The 17476-nt window shown below is 58.9% G+C and overlaps 2 protein-coding genes across 2 annotated transcripts; one reads left to right on the top strand and one right to left on the bottom strand.

Moving 5' to 3' along the window:
* Window positions 1-5344: 5344 nt before the first annotated feature.
* GPR142 (G protein-coupled receptor 142) lies at window positions 5345-8202 on the bottom strand. The gene is given in 5 exon segments (XM_037167221.2): window positions 5345-5404; window positions 5406-6220; window positions 6904-7062; window positions 8107-8158; window positions 8161-8202. Coding segments are annotated over 5 exon segments (1128 nt in total).
* Window positions 8203-12349: 4147 nt separating this feature from the next.
* Window positions 12350-17003, top strand: BTBD17 (BTB domain containing 17). The gene is made up of 3 exons (XM_037167220.2): window positions 12350-12544; window positions 14024-14300; window positions 15759-17003. Exons 1-3 carry the CDS (start codon window positions 12460-12462, stop codon window positions 16831-16833), a joined length of 1437 nt encoding a protein of 478 aa, XP_037023115.2. The 5' UTR covers window positions 12350-12459; the 3' UTR covers window positions 16834-17003.
* The last annotated feature ends 473 nt before the right edge of the window (window positions 17004-17476 follow it).

Raw genomic sequence — 17476 nt, 5'->3', positions numbered from 1 at the left:
CCACCCTGTCCCTGCACAGCTGATACTCCACGGAGGACAGAGGTTGGTGGTCAGTGCTCACAGCCAGTCCTTGCAGCTGACCGTCCTGGGTAAATCCCTCCCACTGACCTGCCAACAACAACCAAGGCTCAGAACTACAAGAGGAGGGGGTACTCAGCCCACACAAAGGGCACACCTCGAGTACCCAGCTTGGGTGATAGGGGAGGCTGTGCAACTGGACCCTATAGGACACCTGCTATATTAGGCCACACTACCAAGACACGGAGTCAAAACAGCTCTACCTAATCCATAGAAACAAACACAGGGAGGCGGCCAAAATGATGAGACAAAGAAACACGGCCCAGATGAAACAACAGATCAGGCCTCCAGAAAAAGAGCTACACAAAAGAGAGACAAGCAATCAGATGCAGAGTTCAAAACACTGGTTATAAGGATGCTCAAGTAACTTAGTGAGGACCTCAGCAGGATAAAAAAGATCCAGGCAGAAACTAAGGACACACCAACTGAAATAAAGAACAATTTACAGGGAAACAACAGTACAGTGGATGAAGCCGAGAATCAAATCAATGATATGAAACATAAGGAAGCAAAAAAATATATAATCATCAGAACAACAGTAAAAAAAAAGAATCCCCCCCCAAAAAGAGGATTGTGCAAGCAGCCTCTGGGACAACTTTAAGCAATCCAACATTTGCATCATAGGGGTGCCAGAAGGAGAAGAGAAAGCACAAGAAATTGGAAATCTATTTGAAAAAATGGTGAAAGAAAACTTCCCTCACTTGGTAAAAGAAACAGACATGCAAGACCAGGAAGCACAGAGAGTCTCAAACAAGATGGATGCCAAGAGGCTCACTCCAAGACACATCATAATTTAAGTGCCAAAGGTTAATGACAAAGAGAGAATCTTAAAAGCAGCAAGAGAAAAGCAGTTAGTTACCTATAGGGGAGTTCCCATAAGACTGTCAGCTAATTTCTCATGAGAAACTTTGCAGGCTGGAAGGGATTGGCAAGAAACATTCAAAGTCATGAAAAGCAGAGACCCACAACCATGATTGCTCTACCCAGCAAAGCTATCATTTAGAATCAAAGGGCAGATAAAAAGCTTCCCAGATAAGAAAAAAACTAAAGGAGTTCATCATCACAAAACCATTATTACATGAAAAGTTAAAGGGACTTATTTAAGAAAAATAAGGTCAAAACTACGAACAATAAAAGGCTAATAAATACATATTATCAACAATTGAATCTAAAAAATAAACTAAGCAAACAAGAGCAGAGACAGAATCATGGATACAGTGAGCATTTTGATGGTTGCCAGATGGAAGCGGGTGTGGGGGAATGGGTGAAAGGAGAGGGGATTAAGAAGTAGAAATAGCCACGGGGATGTAAAGCACAGTATAGGAAGTGGAGTAGCCAACGAACTTACCCCTATGACCCATGGACATGAACAATGTTGTGCGGACTGCCTGAGGGAGTGGGAGTGGGTACTGGGTGAAGGGAGGCAAAGGGGGAAAAATTGGGACAACTGTAATAGCATAATGAATAAAATATAATTAAAAACAAAACTAAAAGTTACTTTCATCAAAAAAACTGCATACCCAGACAAACTAATGTTACATCCCGTCCTTGCGAGCAAGAAGGGTCGGAGACTGCTGGGTAGTCAGAGGTGTTTTATTGGCCAAAGTTTCAAAGTTTTACCTGCGCAGGGGCGAACTCTCGGGGTGCCTCCGGAGATATACGAGTGCCAAAATGGCTGCAAATGAGAGTCGCGCCTAACGCTTACAGGCTAGGGTTCTTATAGAGGCGAGCAAGCAAGCAACTTCCAGAAGCAGAAGGTGGCAGTTAGCTACTGGCTCAGGGGCTATACTAAGGTGCGTGATCTGACCAAGGACTGGTTACTAGAGCTCGTGGACAGCTCGTGATAGTATGGCTGATTGGCTCTTAAACCTCATGCTGTGGTTGTGGTCTTTTTACCCGCCCCCCCTGCTTGGCGTTCCAGGAGCTGACTTAACACAATCAGCTCTGTACCTCCTTTAAGTGCACCCTGTCCTTATGGTCAAGCGAGCAGCTAAAATTGAGAACAATTACTTCCTCATTTCCCTGGCTCCTTCACTAACATCTCTCTTTAAAACAACCAGTGTTATGGGCTGATTCCGTCCACCCTAAATTCATAAGTTGACGCCCTAACTCCCGGTACCTCAGAATGTGAATTTAAAGAGGTAATTAAGTTAAAATGAGGCCGTTAGAGTGGGCGTGGACCCAATCTGACTGGTGCCCTTATAAGAAGAGATTGGGACACACAGAGAGACAGCAGGGATGTGCCCGCACAGAGGACGGGCCATGTGAGGACACGGGGAGAAGACAGCCCCCCCACAAGCCAAGGAGAGAGGACTCAGAAGAAACCAAACCTGCTGACACACCTTGACCTTGGGCTTCCAGCCTCCAGAACTGTGAGAAGATCTGTGTCTGCCGTGTTAGCCACCCAGACCGGGGTATTTTGTCCTGGCAACCCCAGGAAACCAATACACACAGACAGCGAGATCAGAAACCAACTTTTCAGCCAACCTCCGAACCGGCAAAGATCGTATATAGACTTGGGAAGACGTGAAAGATGCTCGAAAAATAACCGCTCTCAAATAGTAACAGGGAGTCAGTGCTAGAACAGGAGACCCACCACCGACGGACTGGACAGAGTGGGGGACTGGGAGAAAGAAACAGGACTCCGTGCAGGCGTCCAGGAGGCCGAGACAATACAGCAGATGGACTGAGGACAGAAGGGGACCCTCAGCGGTGCGGTCTCCCTCTCTAGAAGCCAGGGGGAGTCTAATGATAAAAACGTGTAAGAGAAACAAGAGCAGCTTTTAATGCAATTTTTAAAATTTTTACTTGTTTATTTATTTTACAGAGAGAGAGAGACAACTACTTGTTCCACCCATCCATGCATCCATCCGCTGCTTCCTGTACATGCCCCGCCTGGGGACTGAACCTGCAACTTTGGTGTATCTGGATGATGCTCTGACTGAGCTACCTGGCCAGGGCAAGAGCAGTGTTGATAATACTTTTCAATGACATGCTCATCAAGGCGATGCTCTCTTCATTTCATTACAGGTTACCAAAGTATTAAAAAGAGACTGTTACCTAATGCAACTGATTAGGAAAATGTGTTACCAGTTCCCAAATCTGATTAAGTCCAAGACTGAAAAGCGGCATGATGCCAAGTGTCCCTGCAGCTGCCCTCGCTCCAGATGTCTGCCCCTGGGAGGGGGTAGATGCCACGAACCCGGAGCCAGCGGACTTGGGTTTGCGTCTGCGTTGCTCTCCACCGGCTCAGGGCCATGTGCGCGTCGCCCGACCTCCCTCTGTGTCCGTAGAGCCTCCCCACCTGTTTTTTGTTGGGGGGGGTTCCTGGTTTCACTCATGTCAGGGACGAGTGAGTCTGTCTCCTTGAGACTCACCAGTTGGCAGAAAGTGGCATCCGGCCACTGCCCCAGTCCACGGCTGCCTTCCATGACAAGGGTCTCCCCTGGTTTGGGGCGTCTCTCCTTCAGGGTCCTGTAGATTTTGTACAAGGAGGAAGGCCCCTCCCGAGCTGTGCTCCACTTGGTTGTGCATCCAAAAGGTACCTTTCTTCCCAGAGCCTCCTTCTGAAGGGTGGCCTTGGACCCTGGGACCCTGGGAATGGGGTGGCATCCTCTCACCCTCCAGGGCCCCCTTCTCCTTTGGGGGTGCCGGCACTTGCACCCCTCCTCCTTAAGCAAGGAATGAAGCCCTGGTGCATCAACTCTGCCAGTGGGGGGACCCCGGAGCCTCCAATCCACTCAGGGTCAGTTGAGACCATATGGCGGCAGGAAGGGCGGGACTTGCATGTCCTCACTCCTTCCTCTGAGTTACTGGGACCCAATTCGCCTCGGAATTTGGGATGTTTCGGAATGAAGTCACATGTGGCCCAGTCTAGGCGTTAGGTCTCCATTCCAGTGGGTGCGGGGCCGCAGCCCGTAACCACATGGTCAAGAGCCCAGGCAGTGGCCCGCACAGAGTGCTATGGTGGGCCGCCTCCCATCCGTGCAGGTCCGGCTTCACCACTGAATGTGTCAGTGGCAAACTCAGGAGGTTTTCTGAGCTTTTTTGGAGTTTAGAATTGTAGGTAAAGGGTTGGGAACCTGCCTTTTCCCCGTCTGGAAATGGCCAAGTCTTTTCTGGATGGCCCTGCTCTGGGCAGAAAGAGAGATGCAAAGGGGGAAAAGCTGAGCATTTATTGTGCACTGACTGAATGCCCGCCATACATCTGGCTCTTTCACTTACATAACCCCGTTCGAAGCTGGGTGGAGGTGGGGGCTCAGGGGAAAGGTCAGCTCAGCCTGCCGCTAATGTGTTTACCCAGCGCCTGGAGCAGGTGGGTGGCCCATCTGCTGGTCTCTCCCCACTGCCACTCCAGGAGACAGGAGCCCTGGAGAGGCTGGCAGGGACCAGGTGGGGCCCCTCAGGGTCAGTCTCAGGTCAGCAGAGCCATCTCCTTCCTCCCGGTGGTGGGTGGTGGAAAAGGGGCCTTTCCCTGAGTAGAGTGGGCTCGGAGGGGGGCCACCGCCTGCCTTCCCCGCAGGCCCTTCCCTGGCGCCCGCCCCCTGCACTGAGAGGGCATTTCCTCTCAGGGGTAGTCATGGCAACAGTGAAAACCGAGGCCCCAGGAAATGGGCAGACCCCCCCAGCGGGTTCTGGCTCCAGGGCAGGAAGGTTAGTGTCATCAGACCAGAGTGACGGGGCCCAGGGAGCCCGTGTCTCCTGGGAGCTGGGTGTCTGCTTCAGGACCACCCCCTCCCGAGCAGCCCCTCCCGGCGTCTGGCCCAGCGCAGGTGGTTCCCCCAGCCCAGGAATCCTGGACACACCTCTCTTCACACTGGCCACTGGAAGCCAGGGAAGTGGCCCATTTAGGGAACGGGAGGTGGGCCCCAGGAAAGGCGGTGGGCTGGAAACAAGTCACAGTCATGGGTCTGTCCGTCCATCCATCCAACCACCTTTTCTTTCATTCATTCACCCACTCACTTGCTCACTCATCCAATCAGCATGAACCTGGCCTTCAAATGTGCCAGGTGACATGTCCCTCAAAAGGAATGGCCACAGCAGTTGACATGATTAGCTTTGTCCCAGGAACCGCTGGTGAAGCTAGTCCAAGAGTTCGGTAAACTGTCCTCCCCTCTTTCTGGGGGGGCCACCCCCAAAGGAAGGAGCCTCTCCCTCTGCCCTAGTTTTGCAAAGTAGGGTGCTGATCAAGTTTTGTGGGCATGACCACCAAGGCCCCGTACGCCTGGCCTTGGGCCACTCCCAGCTCACCGGCTGAGGCCCCCCCCTACAATTCTGCCCCTTTGGGGAGCCCTGGGGGCTTCAGTGCAGGCTCCACACCTGGGTGGGCCCCTTGGCTGTGACCGCACCACGCAGGGCAGGTGGGCATCGTGGATGACCCCTTGGACGGTGGCCCGGAAAGTCTTGCTGACAAAGCAGTAGAGCCCGAAGTTGACCACTGTGTTGAGCATGGCCACCATGTTGGCCACGTCCAAGGCCAGGTGGACCCTCCAGTCGTGGTAGACAGGGGCCATGTACAGGTGGTAGAGCATGACGGAGATCCGGGGTGCCCACAGGAAGGCGAAGAGCGTGGTGAGGCCCAGCAGGATGGCCGTGCTCTTGCCCACCCGCGGCGCCAGCCCGCTCCGGCCCCTCCTCCGCAGCTGGCGGACGACGGCCACGTTGGTGACCAGGAAGACGCCACAGGGGATGAAGTAGACGGTGAGGCAGTGAGCCCACTTGAGGACCTTATCCAGGGTGCCTGGGGGGCCCGTGTCCCTCCACATGTCCAGCCACCAGTAGAAGGGGATGCCAGTCAACAGGGCAGCACCAAGGACCATGGTGATGTCCCGGCGGGTCCGGCCTGGGGACGCTGCCGCCCGATGGTGCAGGGGGTGGCACAGGGCCCGGTACCGGTCAACCGTGAGCAGGACAGCGATCCAGACTGAAGCATGGTTCGAGGCAAACTCCAGAACGTTAGCCGTGCGCACGGCCACCCGGGGCACCTCCCGGGCCAGCACGGCGCCCTGTAGGAGGAAGCCCGCGAACACGATGACCACCTGGGTGACGATATCCGAGGCCGTGAGCGCCAGGAAGTGGTAGTAGGAGGGCTTCCTGGTCCTGGCGGCAAGGCGGGCCAGGGCCACCGCGGTCAGGAGGTTGACTGAGGGCGGCCCGGGCCCCAGAGGGGAGAGATCGAGGGTTAGGAGGGCCGTTCCGACTTCATCGCCCAAGGTGTCACCCCTGTGCCTCCCCACCTGCTGGTTCGGCTCCTTTGCCTCTCTCCAGACTCTTCTTAAAACTCATTTTGTCGGAAGGCTAACGAGATCAGCCCTGCCCTGTCCGTCCACGCTCTGTCCTGCCGGCCACTGACTTCACCTGGGCCAGGCCTCTGCCGGACACACAGGTTGCCCTGGCCACAGGCAGGGAAGGGTGCTTCCCGAGGCCTGGACCACCTGTCAGTCAGTCCCTGCGTCTGCACCCCAGTCCCAGCCCTGCTGTCGGAAAGCAGTGGACGAGACAGGCGCTCGAGAGAGAGCGGAGGGCAGCCCTGCGTGAACTCGGTCACCCCAGGAGAGTACCCACTGCTGGGAGTAGGAGGGGCTTCTCTGCTCCGCTGAAACCTTGGGTGTAGCTTCTGTACCCCAAGTTCTGGCCCCTCACTTACACTCCCACTCTGCTTTGTTCCTCAGGAACCCAGACCACCCCCATAAAGGCAACGGGAGCCTGGGGGTCTGTGGGGCCTATGATTCTGAGTCTCAGGGGTCAGCATGAGGATCGGCTCCCTTCAGAGGAGGACGCCAGTTCCTGGGCAGCCCAAGACCCCAGGCGCAGCTCTCCACTCACCAGGCAGCCCCAGGCCCAGCAGGATGCTGTAGTAGATCACAGGGACGACACCGGCCACACACGGGGACCTCTCTGGGGTCTCTGGCCAGTGGCCTCTGAACTCCTGGCTGGGCCCGCTGCCATTGGGTGTAGGCAGCACGGTCACTTGTGGCTGGCCAGCTAGGAAGGGCGGAAGGGTGTGGGGTGAGAGGATTCGGTCTCCTTCCAGCCTGGCCTGGCAGCAGCCTCGCCCTGACCCTGACCCTGACCCTGAGGTCTGTATTCACCCCTGCTTTGTGCAGACCCTCTGATCAGACCCAGCCAGTGTCAGTCCCTATGGCCAAGCCCACTCCACCCCCTCAGCAGCGCGACTTCCCGGACAATGAGGAGAAGCCCTCCGTGGCCTCTCCACCGAGTGGCTCCTGGCACGTCCTCAGCCTGGAAAGCAGGGTCCTGTGGCAGGGCACAGCTGGGGCGGGACAGGGGCACTTGTGAAAATACAGGCTCCCGGACCTCGCTGCAGGCAGCCTGCACCCCAGGGTCCACCGAGGGGCCCGAGCAGCTGTGTCTTTCTTTCTTCCTTCCTTCCTTCCTTCCTTCCTTCCTTCCTTCCTTCTTTCCTTTCTCTCTCTCTCTCTTATTATTTTTTCATCCTCATCCAAAGACACCTTTTTATTGCAGGAAGGGAGAGAGAGAAACATCGATTCGGGAGAGAAACCATCGATTGGCTGCTTCCTGTACGTGCCCCGATGGTGGATCACGCGCTTAGGCCGGGGTAATGCTCCAACCAGCTCAGCCGCCCTGGCCAGGGCTGCTCTTTCATAAGCGTCCCAGGGGATCCCCACCCATGGTGACCCGCAGCACCTGCCCGGCTCTCCTCCGTAGCCGCCCCTCTTCAAGGAGAGGCCTTGCAGGGTTCCCCCCTTTTCTATGCTAAAGAACACCCCTCTGGAGCTGGAACGGCCCCGATTTTCAGATGGAAAAACCAAGTCCAAAAGGGTAAGGTGACCTCCATGCGCCCCTCAGCCCACGCTTTAGGTCTTTAGGTTTTACCTTCTAGTTTCGATTTCCTGCTGAAGTCCCCCTCCCCCAGCCTCCTGCTCAACCTGGTTCCCCCGACACACCGCCCATTCATTATCAGCTTCTAGCTCCCCAGCCAGGGCCTCTGGATTCCATGCCTGATCCACCTGAGTCTCCCCTCCCACCTGGTTCTACGTATTTTACCTGTCTCTTGTCCCTCAAGCCTCATGCTCCTGGGTCCTGGATTCGGGGTCCCCTTTGTGGCTTTTCCTGGGTGTCCCTGCAGGTCCCTCCCAGCATTGCCAGCTCTCCAAGCAGTTGTGAGCCCTGAGGTTTTTTCAGCTGCACTGAGCCTGAGAGTGCGGCAATGTGGGATGGTGGGGAGGGGGGAGGAGGGAGGAGGGAGGAGGGAGGAGGACGAAAGGAAGGGTGGGGCTGAGCCTGAGGGGGGGAAGCCTATACAGGTAACAAGCCTGGAGCACACCAGGATCCCGGGGCGCAGGGGCAGGGCAGGGTGCAGCTGGGAGAAGGCAGGGTCTGGCTCTGGACGGTCTGCCTGGCGCTTACACTCTGGGAACTGGCCTGCGCTCAGCCTGGGCAGCACTGGGGGAGGACTTTGGGGAAAGGCAGAAGGGTTTGGGGAGCCGACTGTACCAGCCTCAGAGAGACAAGGGCTGGTCTGCAGAGAGGGGTGGGGGAAACCAGTGCTGGAGAGGGAGAGGTGAGGTCACTGCGGGCAACACCCAGGTTCGGAGAGAAGTCTCCTGGGCCAGGTTTGGAGGAGTCAGCTCTGCAGCTGCTGTGGGCGGGCAGTGGGACGGGGGGGGGGGGGGGGAGGCTCCCTGGGGGCATCTGGCCTGGAGGGGCATCAGGAAGCCCTGCGCAGTGGGAGCTACAACCATGGAGAGAAGCCTGAGCAGGCCAGCAGGCTGCCAGCTGCACTGGGAAACCAAGACCCCCCCCCCCCCCCCCCAGCAAGCTGTTGTTTTCCTGGCCCTGGTGAAAGGGGCCATCCGGCAAGGAGTGTCACTCACTGGCAAACAAACACCAGACAGTGTGTGAATCTGAGCCTGGCTGGCTCCCGCCATTTTTGGGGGGTGGGGTGGAAGTGAGCAGTACAGCCTACAGTGGGCACCCCAACATTGCACAGGTCAACTCGGAGGAGAGCTGGGCCCAGTCTGGACTCACCTTCCACCCTCGTCCTCTGGCAACATAGCAGCCTGGCTTCCAGCTGCTGGCTTTACGTCTGGGGCAGGAGCTACCTTGCCCCCCCCCCCCCCCACCTCTAGGGCCACTCCTGCTACAACCACAGGGGTGTTGCTGCCCCCTCGTGGCCACACCCTAACTCTGCAAGACTCTGAGAATCCACTGGCTTTGGCCAGCTCCCCTGTGGGGCACAGTGGGACTGGAGTAGAAACTACCCACTCAGATCCCCAGGGAGAGTGTCCGGGACCCCACCAGAATGCAGTGAGTTCCCAGCAAGCACAGATAATTCCCCAGGCCGCCACCTCCCCGCACCATGAGGCGCTGGGTGAGCAAGGAGCTGTTTACAGTTGAGTTAGAAAGGCTAGCCGTGGGCGAGGGGCTCCACCAACATTTCCTGAGCACCTACTTTGTCTCTACACTCGTCACCCCTTGTGGCAGCCCCACTGGCTACCTCTGGTTACCTTTGCTTCCCACAAGAGGGGCCCAAGGCTCAGAGAAGCTCAGCAACCAGGCCAAGGCCAGAGCTAGTATGTGGCCACTGGAATTGAACTTGGGTTGTCCCTCTGCCCGAGCCAGTCCCTTGTCCCTGCCGCCCACAATCTACTCTGGAAGAACAGGAGCGCAGGGAGGACGATGTCACCCTGAGCTCAGGCTGCATGGAGGGGGGGGACGTGGGTCAGACGGACAGACAGCCCTCGGATGCGGAAGTGCATTCCAGTGTGGGGGGCGGGGGGGAGAGGGAAGACAGCATGTTGGGGGTGCGGAGGCAGAAAGGCAAATGTGCCCCTGGGCTGAGAGCATGGCCTCTGGGGAAGCTTTCAATAGTGTGTGTGACTTTAGTGAGAACTCTCTCTTGTACGTCATTACAGTGCCCCCTGACCCCGCACCCAGCACACGGGGCCTGTACCCTTAACCCATGACCCCCTGTTCCCTGAGCTCAGCATCCCAGGAAATGCTAGCTCAGGAGGGGAGGCGGCACAGTGCAAGGCAGGCTGCGTCCGGACAGAGCTGGGGCTGGGTCTGCCCTGGAGGTGGGCATCGCTGTTGCCCAGCATCTGATCCTCCCTCCGGCCCCTCGCCCTGCAGGTTCAGACACTCGCCACCCTGCCCCAGGCCGGCAAGAACTTTCTGTTGGTTTTACAGCCCTAGAGAGAGTCCAGCAGGGTCCTCTGTGGTTACTGCGCCAGCTTCCCCGAAAACGCAACATGGGGCTGCGGAAAAAAAGTCGAGTTGAAAAGCAGCATTTGAGTCCTGGCTCTGCCTGTTCCAGCCCTGAGACTGAGTCACTGAGGTCATGCACACTTGTGTCCCGGGCAGAAAGTGACCCACTCTCTGGGAATTGTAGCTCGTGAGCTCATTAGACTTGCTCTCAAGGAATTCTCCAGCTTCCAGGTCGCCAGGGCAAAATGAGACAGAGTGTTTCAAATGCTCCAGCTGCAGGACCAGGTGGGGCAAACGCCCTCTTTCCTCTCTCCTGCTCCGAGATGCTCACACATGACACACGAATGCACGTGGAGGCATGTACACATGCACACACACGTATACACATGCTCCAGCAACCCTCAGACTATAGAAGGAGAACAGAGAATACCTGTTCCTGGAAAGCCAGTTTCTATATCAGTAGAGAAGGTTCAGGGCTAACAGAAGTTAGAAGCAGTAGGAGGTGGGGCCCCTCCAATCCTTGCATACTTGCAGTGCCGTCCACCTAACCCTGGTAGGTAGGTCTTAGCTGGGGGAGCACCTGACAAGCATCAGGTCCTTTGAAAACACCACTGCAGGTGGGCCACACTTCTAGAAAGACTGCTGGAGTTCAGAAGCATGCTTACCAACACACCACTTTCTGAGTAGTGGGTTCTCTTATCACCCCCCCCCTTTCTCATCAATAACATTCCCACTGAAAAGCACTGCACATGGAAATCACATATCCTCAGAGGCCTGGACCCTGCACACCGAGGCTCTGTCCTGCTGGCCTGGGCAGGGCTGGGCTGGGGAGAGGCTGCAGCCACGGGACGGGCTGGCAGGCAGCCAGTGGACAAGGGATGGTGGATCTGGACAAGGGGGACCAGGCATGAAGGTCAGCTGGAAGCAGTTCCCACTGTGCTGGTTGGCTCCATGTCTGCCAGCCCAGATGAGGCACATGCCAGACCCAATTCCTGCTCTGTCCATGGCACCAGAGAGCAGGTGGAGTGTTGGGTGCCAGCTGGGGGCAGAAATCAATGCATCGAGCTGGTCCCTGGGATCCAGAGAACAAGGAAGGGCAGCCTCTGTCCAGCCCATCTCCAGTCTAGAACCTGGCCTTGGGAAAAACTGTGCTGGATCTCTGGGGGGCGCCCCCTTCCATTCATCCACCTCTAAGGAGCCCCTCCCATCAGGACTAAGCCAAGCCCCAGTGACCCCTAAAGCCGGAGGTCTCAACAGCACCTGTCCCCCCAGCCACACTCCCCCAGACTCCTCCTTCCTCACAAGAGCACCCATCTGCACACAGGTGTGCACCTCAGCACCTCCAGTCCCCGAGCCCAGGCCGGGCTGGCTGGGAAGGCTGGGCAGGGGGAAGGCTGCCTGTGGGGGTGGCCAGCCATGCTCCGGGTGGGGTGTCCCCTTGTACTGATGCAGGAGCTAGGGTGCATTTGCCTTATGCCCAGCACTGCCATCCTGGCTCACCTTGACCCATGGGGAAGGGTGATGGTCACAGCCTTCCATCCTCCCCGGAGTATGCCAGGGACATCCCCCCACAAAAATCACAAATGTGACACCAGTTACCCACAGGCCCCCATTCCACACCCCTGTCCTTCTCACTGGGGAGCTGGCCCACCCCGACACGGGAGGGGGGTGGGAGCCTGAGCTGCCTTGGCCCTCTGCTCTCCCAGGCCCTTCTCTGCAGCCTGCTCAGCATGGTTCTCCAGCCAAGAAAGCTGCCAAGCCTGCTCTGCTCCAGTGCAGAGGCCAGGCCTGGAGCTTGGGGGAGGGGGCTGGGGACCCTCTGGGCCAGCGCTGTCAAGTCAGTCAGCCTGGAGCCTCTTGCCTGCCCTTCGGGGAGCCTAAAAATTCCCAGGAGAGGAGGGCCAGCTCTGCTGGGGGTAGGAGATGTGGGGGAGGGTGCCGGATCTGCCCTGCTCAGGGCCCTCAGCAGCACAATAGCCCCTGGGGCTGCCACTCTCTAGCTTAAGAGGTTGCCCGGGCAACAGCTGGGGCCAGTTTCCACCAATCCAAGGCAGAGGCTGGGTGGGGGAGGGCGGCCGGCCAGGAGCAGGGCACCATCCCCTTGTACTCAGTCCTATATAAGGAGGAGGGATGTGAGAGGGGTGGTCTGGGCTTCCCTGTGCCTCCAGTGGGCTCGAGGGGGCCACAAAGATGCTGAGGCTGGGCTGCACCAAGCCTGGGTCCTGGGGCAGCTTCTGGGCCATCCTGACCTTGGTGGGCCTGGCCAGTCGTGCAGGTGAGTGGGCAGTGGGTGGGGTGGAGTTGGGGGCAGGGAGGAGGGGCAGGCTCTTTTTGTCCCGGCTGCACACTGTCCCAGGGGCAGTGTCCAGCCAGCCAGGAGGAGCCCAGCGTCCGCACAGACCAGGAGGAGGGCAGCTTGCCTCGGCGGGTGGAGGGGTGGGCCCACGGGCCGGGGTCCTGATGACAAGGAGACCCTTCCATTGTCCATTGTCCCCAGCAGCTGGCTCCCATCAGAGGCTGATGGGATGCCATCAGCATGCAGGTCCTTCAAAGTGACAGCTTGGGGAGGCGGGGCTGGGGAATTAACCCAGATCCTCTCTCACCCTCCCTTTCTCCTTCTGTCTCCGTCCTTATTACGCACAGATGCTCTGCTCCCGGGTGAGCCTTCTCCCCAGTGGTTCACAGGAGCTGTGGGCCTGGGGGTGGGGCTGGGCCGGGTGCCCATCCACTGCAGTCAGATGCCCCCTCTTCTCCCTGTGAGGATCCTCACACCCCTCTCGGCTTGGGAGAGCTGCTGGCAGCATTTTCTGTCACTGAGTGCACGTCCCCATCTGACCCCCATGGTGCTCCTGGAAACCTGACAGAAGGGCCAGCCTCAAAGGGGGATGCCAGTCCTGACACAAAAGTCCCGTGAGAGTCCCACTCCAGCAGCACCTCAGCCTCTGTGCTTCCTCTGGTCCCCGACAGTCCAGCCAACGAGCGTGGACTCTCTCTCCCAGAGGGCGACCCTGGGCGTGGAAGTAGCTCCCTCCATGCCTGCAGTCTGTCTCACACTCCTCCTCCCCTCCCTCACAGCCTCCAGCCCCCTGACCTTCTCTTGCACCCAGCACCCCAAGCCCCTTTCCAGGGCGCTGACTCTCAGCCGGACGCTCGTCCCCCTGGCTCCTTCACCCTTCCTCAGCCAGCCCACCCCTGGTTCCTGGACCTAAAGCAGCCCGGGCCCCACTGCCAACATCGCCTCCCTCGGGTCTCATGCCCTGAAACTAGAGTGCTTGCCTGGATGCTTACTGCAAACTCCTATGAGCATAAGGACCTGGCTTGTTCTGATCTTGACCATGTTCCAAGCTCCTGGGAGGGTGGCTAGCACACGACTCATCCTAGGCGTCAGTCAGGCGGAGGGTTCTTCAGGAGTGTGGGTTCCTCAGCCCTTGCCTGGGGTTCTGGCATTCTGGAGACCAGCTCTGGGCCTTTGGTCCTACATGGGATCATGCACATCTCTCTTCCCCTGCCAGTGGTCCACCTCCCTTCCCTGGGCATCCTCTCAGGGTCTGCTCAGGGTCAGGTTCACGACTTCCCCACTAGGATGTGCTGTGTGCACCCGCAGGAACCCATGCACTCTGTGGGCACAGACAGGTGTGCGCACAGCCTCCCCAGGCCCACCTGCTCTCTGCCCATATATCCGGGCACGTGCATCTCCTGGTGGCCCCCGGCCCAGGTGCCTTCTCAGACTGTGCTGTGTTCCCTCCTGCTGCAGCCCAGAGAGCTGACGTCGGTGGCGAAGCAGGGGGCACCCCCATCAACCACTCCCAGATGCTGCTGCAGCGCCTGCAGGAGCTTCTGCGGCAGGGCAACGCCAGCGACGTGGTTCTGCGGGTGCAGGCCACGGGCACCGAAGAGGTCCGCGTGTTCCACGCCCACCGCCTGCTGCTAGGACTGCACAGCGAGCTGCTCCGGGAGCTGCTGAGCAACCAGAGTGAGGTGGTGCTGCAGGAGCCCCAGGACTGTGCCGCTGTTTTTGACAAGTTCCTCAGGTGGGGAGGGGCGGGGCTGGGGTGGGGGCGGGGCCACTTCCTCCCGGCAAGGTCCAGGATCCTCCATTCACAGGGTCATGGAAGGGGGTCACATAATGACCTCCCTGGCCCCTTAGAGGTCATTATGTCCATCTCCCCGGTGTCATTAGGATGAGGATGCCACTACCTCCTCCATCCCTTCTCTTCTGCCCTCTTTCTTGCAAATGCAGCGTGAGTCCCTGCCCCACCTGTAAGCTCAGTGGTTTGACGTCAGTTGCCAAATGCCCCCAGAACTGTTTCCGATCCTGGCCTGGAGAGCTTTTTACAACTACAGATTCCCGGGCACCGCCCTGGATCCTTGGCTCCCAGTCCGGGGTTCAGCAGTCATTTTTTAGTTCTCAAAGCCTCCATGTGGTTTGTTCTCCAGCCAGGTTTGGAACCACAGGGCCAGGCAGCTGAAAAAGTCAGCCAGCTCTGCCCCCCTCCTGCCTCCTGCCAGTGCCCAGCACGCGGGGTGCCAGTCACACTGTAGTCTGAGAAAGTAACAGCTTTAATGACCTAGATAATGTGGTTGCCAGGATTCCAGCCATCACACCCAAGTTTTAGGGCAACAGGAAGAGGGGTAACAGAGAAGGGCAAAAGGGATCGCCCCCTCACCCCAGGTGGCTCTACTTAACCGTCCTTCCCCTCAATCCCGAGCTGCACTTCAGCTGACCTCTCATTGGCTGGAACTTAGTCACATGGCCACACTCACTCAGAGGAAGCCCAGGGAACACCCTTTATTCCCAGCTTGCCCGGCTGAACTTCCAGGAGGCATGGGTGTTGGGGCTGTGTCTGACCCTCGCTGCCACACCCCCTCGAGTGTGTGCCAGTGGGCGCTGGCAGGAGGGTGAGCAGAGGGACAAGGCAGATGGAGACAGAATGAGTGCAGAGTGACAACAGATGACCAGAGGCACAGTGAGAAAACCGGGGCTGCAAGGAGAGGGGCAGGGGAAATGGGAATGAACCCGGCGACCACCTGCTTTGTAGCAAGTCCCATTCGCTCTCCAACTGTCACAAGATCGCTGAGGGGTGGGTGTTACGCCCCCTCTCCTAGAGGCTCAAGGTAAGGTCCGGCGAGGAGCGAGGCTAAATGACTTGCCCACTCACGGCAGGTAGGTGATAGCACCGGCATCCCCCAGAACTGGGAGCCACATCCCTCTGGTTCCGGCACACACAGAGCTTGGCATGTAGCAGATGCTCCATAAATACGTGCTATTTGTATGTCCCCACGAGACATGGAAAGGGAAGGCTGGGGAGTAGAAGGAGCCAGAGAAGAAACGACAGGACGCCTCAGGGCCTTGTGCTCTGTCTGCACTCTGAGCACAGAGCTCTCCACCCAAGGCCAGGTCCCCTCCGGACTCAGAAAGCACAGCGACAGGCAGGGGCGCGGAGGCGGCCCCGCTCCGACTCCGCCCCCTGTCTGCACCCTTTCCGCAGGTACCTCTACTGCGGGGAACTGGCAGTGCTGCTGGCCCAGGCCATCCCCCTGCATAAGTTGGCCACAAAGTACGGTGTGGCCTCCTTGCAGCGGGGCGTGGCCGACTACATGCGCGCGCACCTGGCGGGCGGCGCGGGCCCGGCGGTGGGCTGGTACCACTACGCGGTGAGCACCGGAGACGAGGCCCTGCGCCAGAGCTGCCTGCAGTTCCTGGCCTGGAACCTGTCGGCCGTGGCGGGGAGCACTGAGTGGGGCGCAGTGAGTCCCGAGTTGCTGGCCCAGCTGCTGCCCCGCTCCGACCTGGTGCTGCAGGACGAACTGGAGCTGTTCCACGCGCTGGAGGCGTGGCTGGGCCGCGCGCGGCCGCCACCCGCCGTGGCCGAGCGGGCACTGCGCGCCATCCGCTACCCCATGATTCCGCCGGCGCAGCTGTTCCAGCTGCAGGCGCGCTCGGCCGCCCTGGCGCGCCACGGCCAAGCGGTGGCCGACCTGCTGCTTCAGGCCTACCAGTTCCACGCCGCCTCGCCGCTGCACTATGCCAAATTCTTCGACGTCAACGGCAGCGCCTTTCTGCCCCGCAACTACCTCGCGCCCGCCTGGGGCGCCCCGTGGGTCATCAACAACCCAGCCCGCGACGACCGCAGCACCAGCTTCCAGACGCAGCTGGGCCCCAGCGGCCACGACTCTGGCCGCCGCGTCACGTGGAACGTGCTCTTCTCGCCGCGCTGGTTGCCCGTCAGCCTGCGGCCGGTCTACGCCGACGCCCCGGGCAACGCGTTGCCGGCCGCGCGCCCGGAGGACGGACGGCCGCGGCTCGTGGTCACGCCGGCCAGCAGCGGCGGCGACGCCGCGGGCGTGAGCTTCCAGAAGACCGTGCTGGTCGGGGCGCGCCAGCACGGCCGTCTCCTGGTCCGCCACGCCTACAGCTTCCACCAGAGCAGCGAGGAGGCCGGCGACTTCCTGGCGCACGCCGACCTGCAGCGGCGCAACTCCGAGTACTTGGTGGAGAACGCCCTGCATCTCCACCTCATCGTCAAACCTGTCTACCACACCCTCATCCGGACCCCCAAGTAGTAGCCAAGCAGGGCCGGGACGGGGAACCTGGCGTCCCAGACGATTCCAGAAGGCCGGGCCTAGCTGGCCTGGAGGGACTGGGCGGGGCCACGCAAGCCGCGCTGCCTACACTGGCCCTCAGAGTAACGCACCAGGTGCGGGTGACCTCAGAGCGGGGCCAGGTGAGGGGGGTGGGGAACCAGATGCCTGGTTTCGCAGCTGATTCACAGGTGACTTGAAGACGATGCTTTTGGTTGAATAAACTGATGGAGAAGCAAGGGGGTGATTGACCCATCCAGACCTCGGGAAAAATCAGCCCAAGATGGGGGGGGTGTTTGCACAGATGTAAGGGTTCCCTGTGTTTCATTAGTTTTTCCCAGGCTCCCCAGCCTCACATGGAACGGGGCATCCGAGTGGTCAGGGCCGGGAAGCCTGGGCAGTTCCAGGCCCAGGGTTTTCTCACCTCAAGGCCGAGGGGCTGCGCTGGGCCATCTCTGAGCCTGCACTTCATTAGGGAAGGGGCCTGGACAGGTGTGTCGGGACAGGAACCAGCCTGGCTGGACCCCCTTTCCTGGGGAGGGGGCCTCGGGGTTTAGAAAAACACCCCTTTTGCCCAGGTGTTTGTGGGTTGGTGCTATGCTGCCAGCTAGTGTGAGATGGGTGT

The sequence above is a fragment of the Artibeus jamaicensis genome, unplaced genomic scaffold, assembly GCF_021234435.1.
Source record: "Artibeus jamaicensis isolate MK-2021 breed Jamaican fruit bat unplaced genomic scaffold, CSHL_Jam_final contig_2259, whole genome shotgun sequence".
NCBI classification, from domain to species: domain Eukaryota; kingdom Metazoa; phylum Chordata; class Mammalia; order Chiroptera; family Phyllostomidae; genus Artibeus; species Artibeus jamaicensis.
This window is presented reverse-complemented; position numbering and strand designations above follow the sequence as displayed.

Bases quoted from the DNA above. Each gene is read 5' to 3' on its own strand.
- BTBD17 (XM_037167220.2), top strand. From the start codon at position 12,460: ATGCTGAGGCTGGGCTGCACCAAGCCTGGGTCCTGGGGCAGCTTCTGG. The intron at 12,545-14,023 runs GTGAGTGGGCAG...CTCCTGCTGCAG, and splicing joins GGGCCTGGCCAGTCGTGCAG to CCCAGAGAGCTGACGTCGGT. The intron at 14,301-15,758 runs GTGGGGAGGGGC...CCCTTTCCGCAG, and splicing joins GTTTTTGACAAGTTCCTCAG to GTACCTCTACTGCGGGGAAC.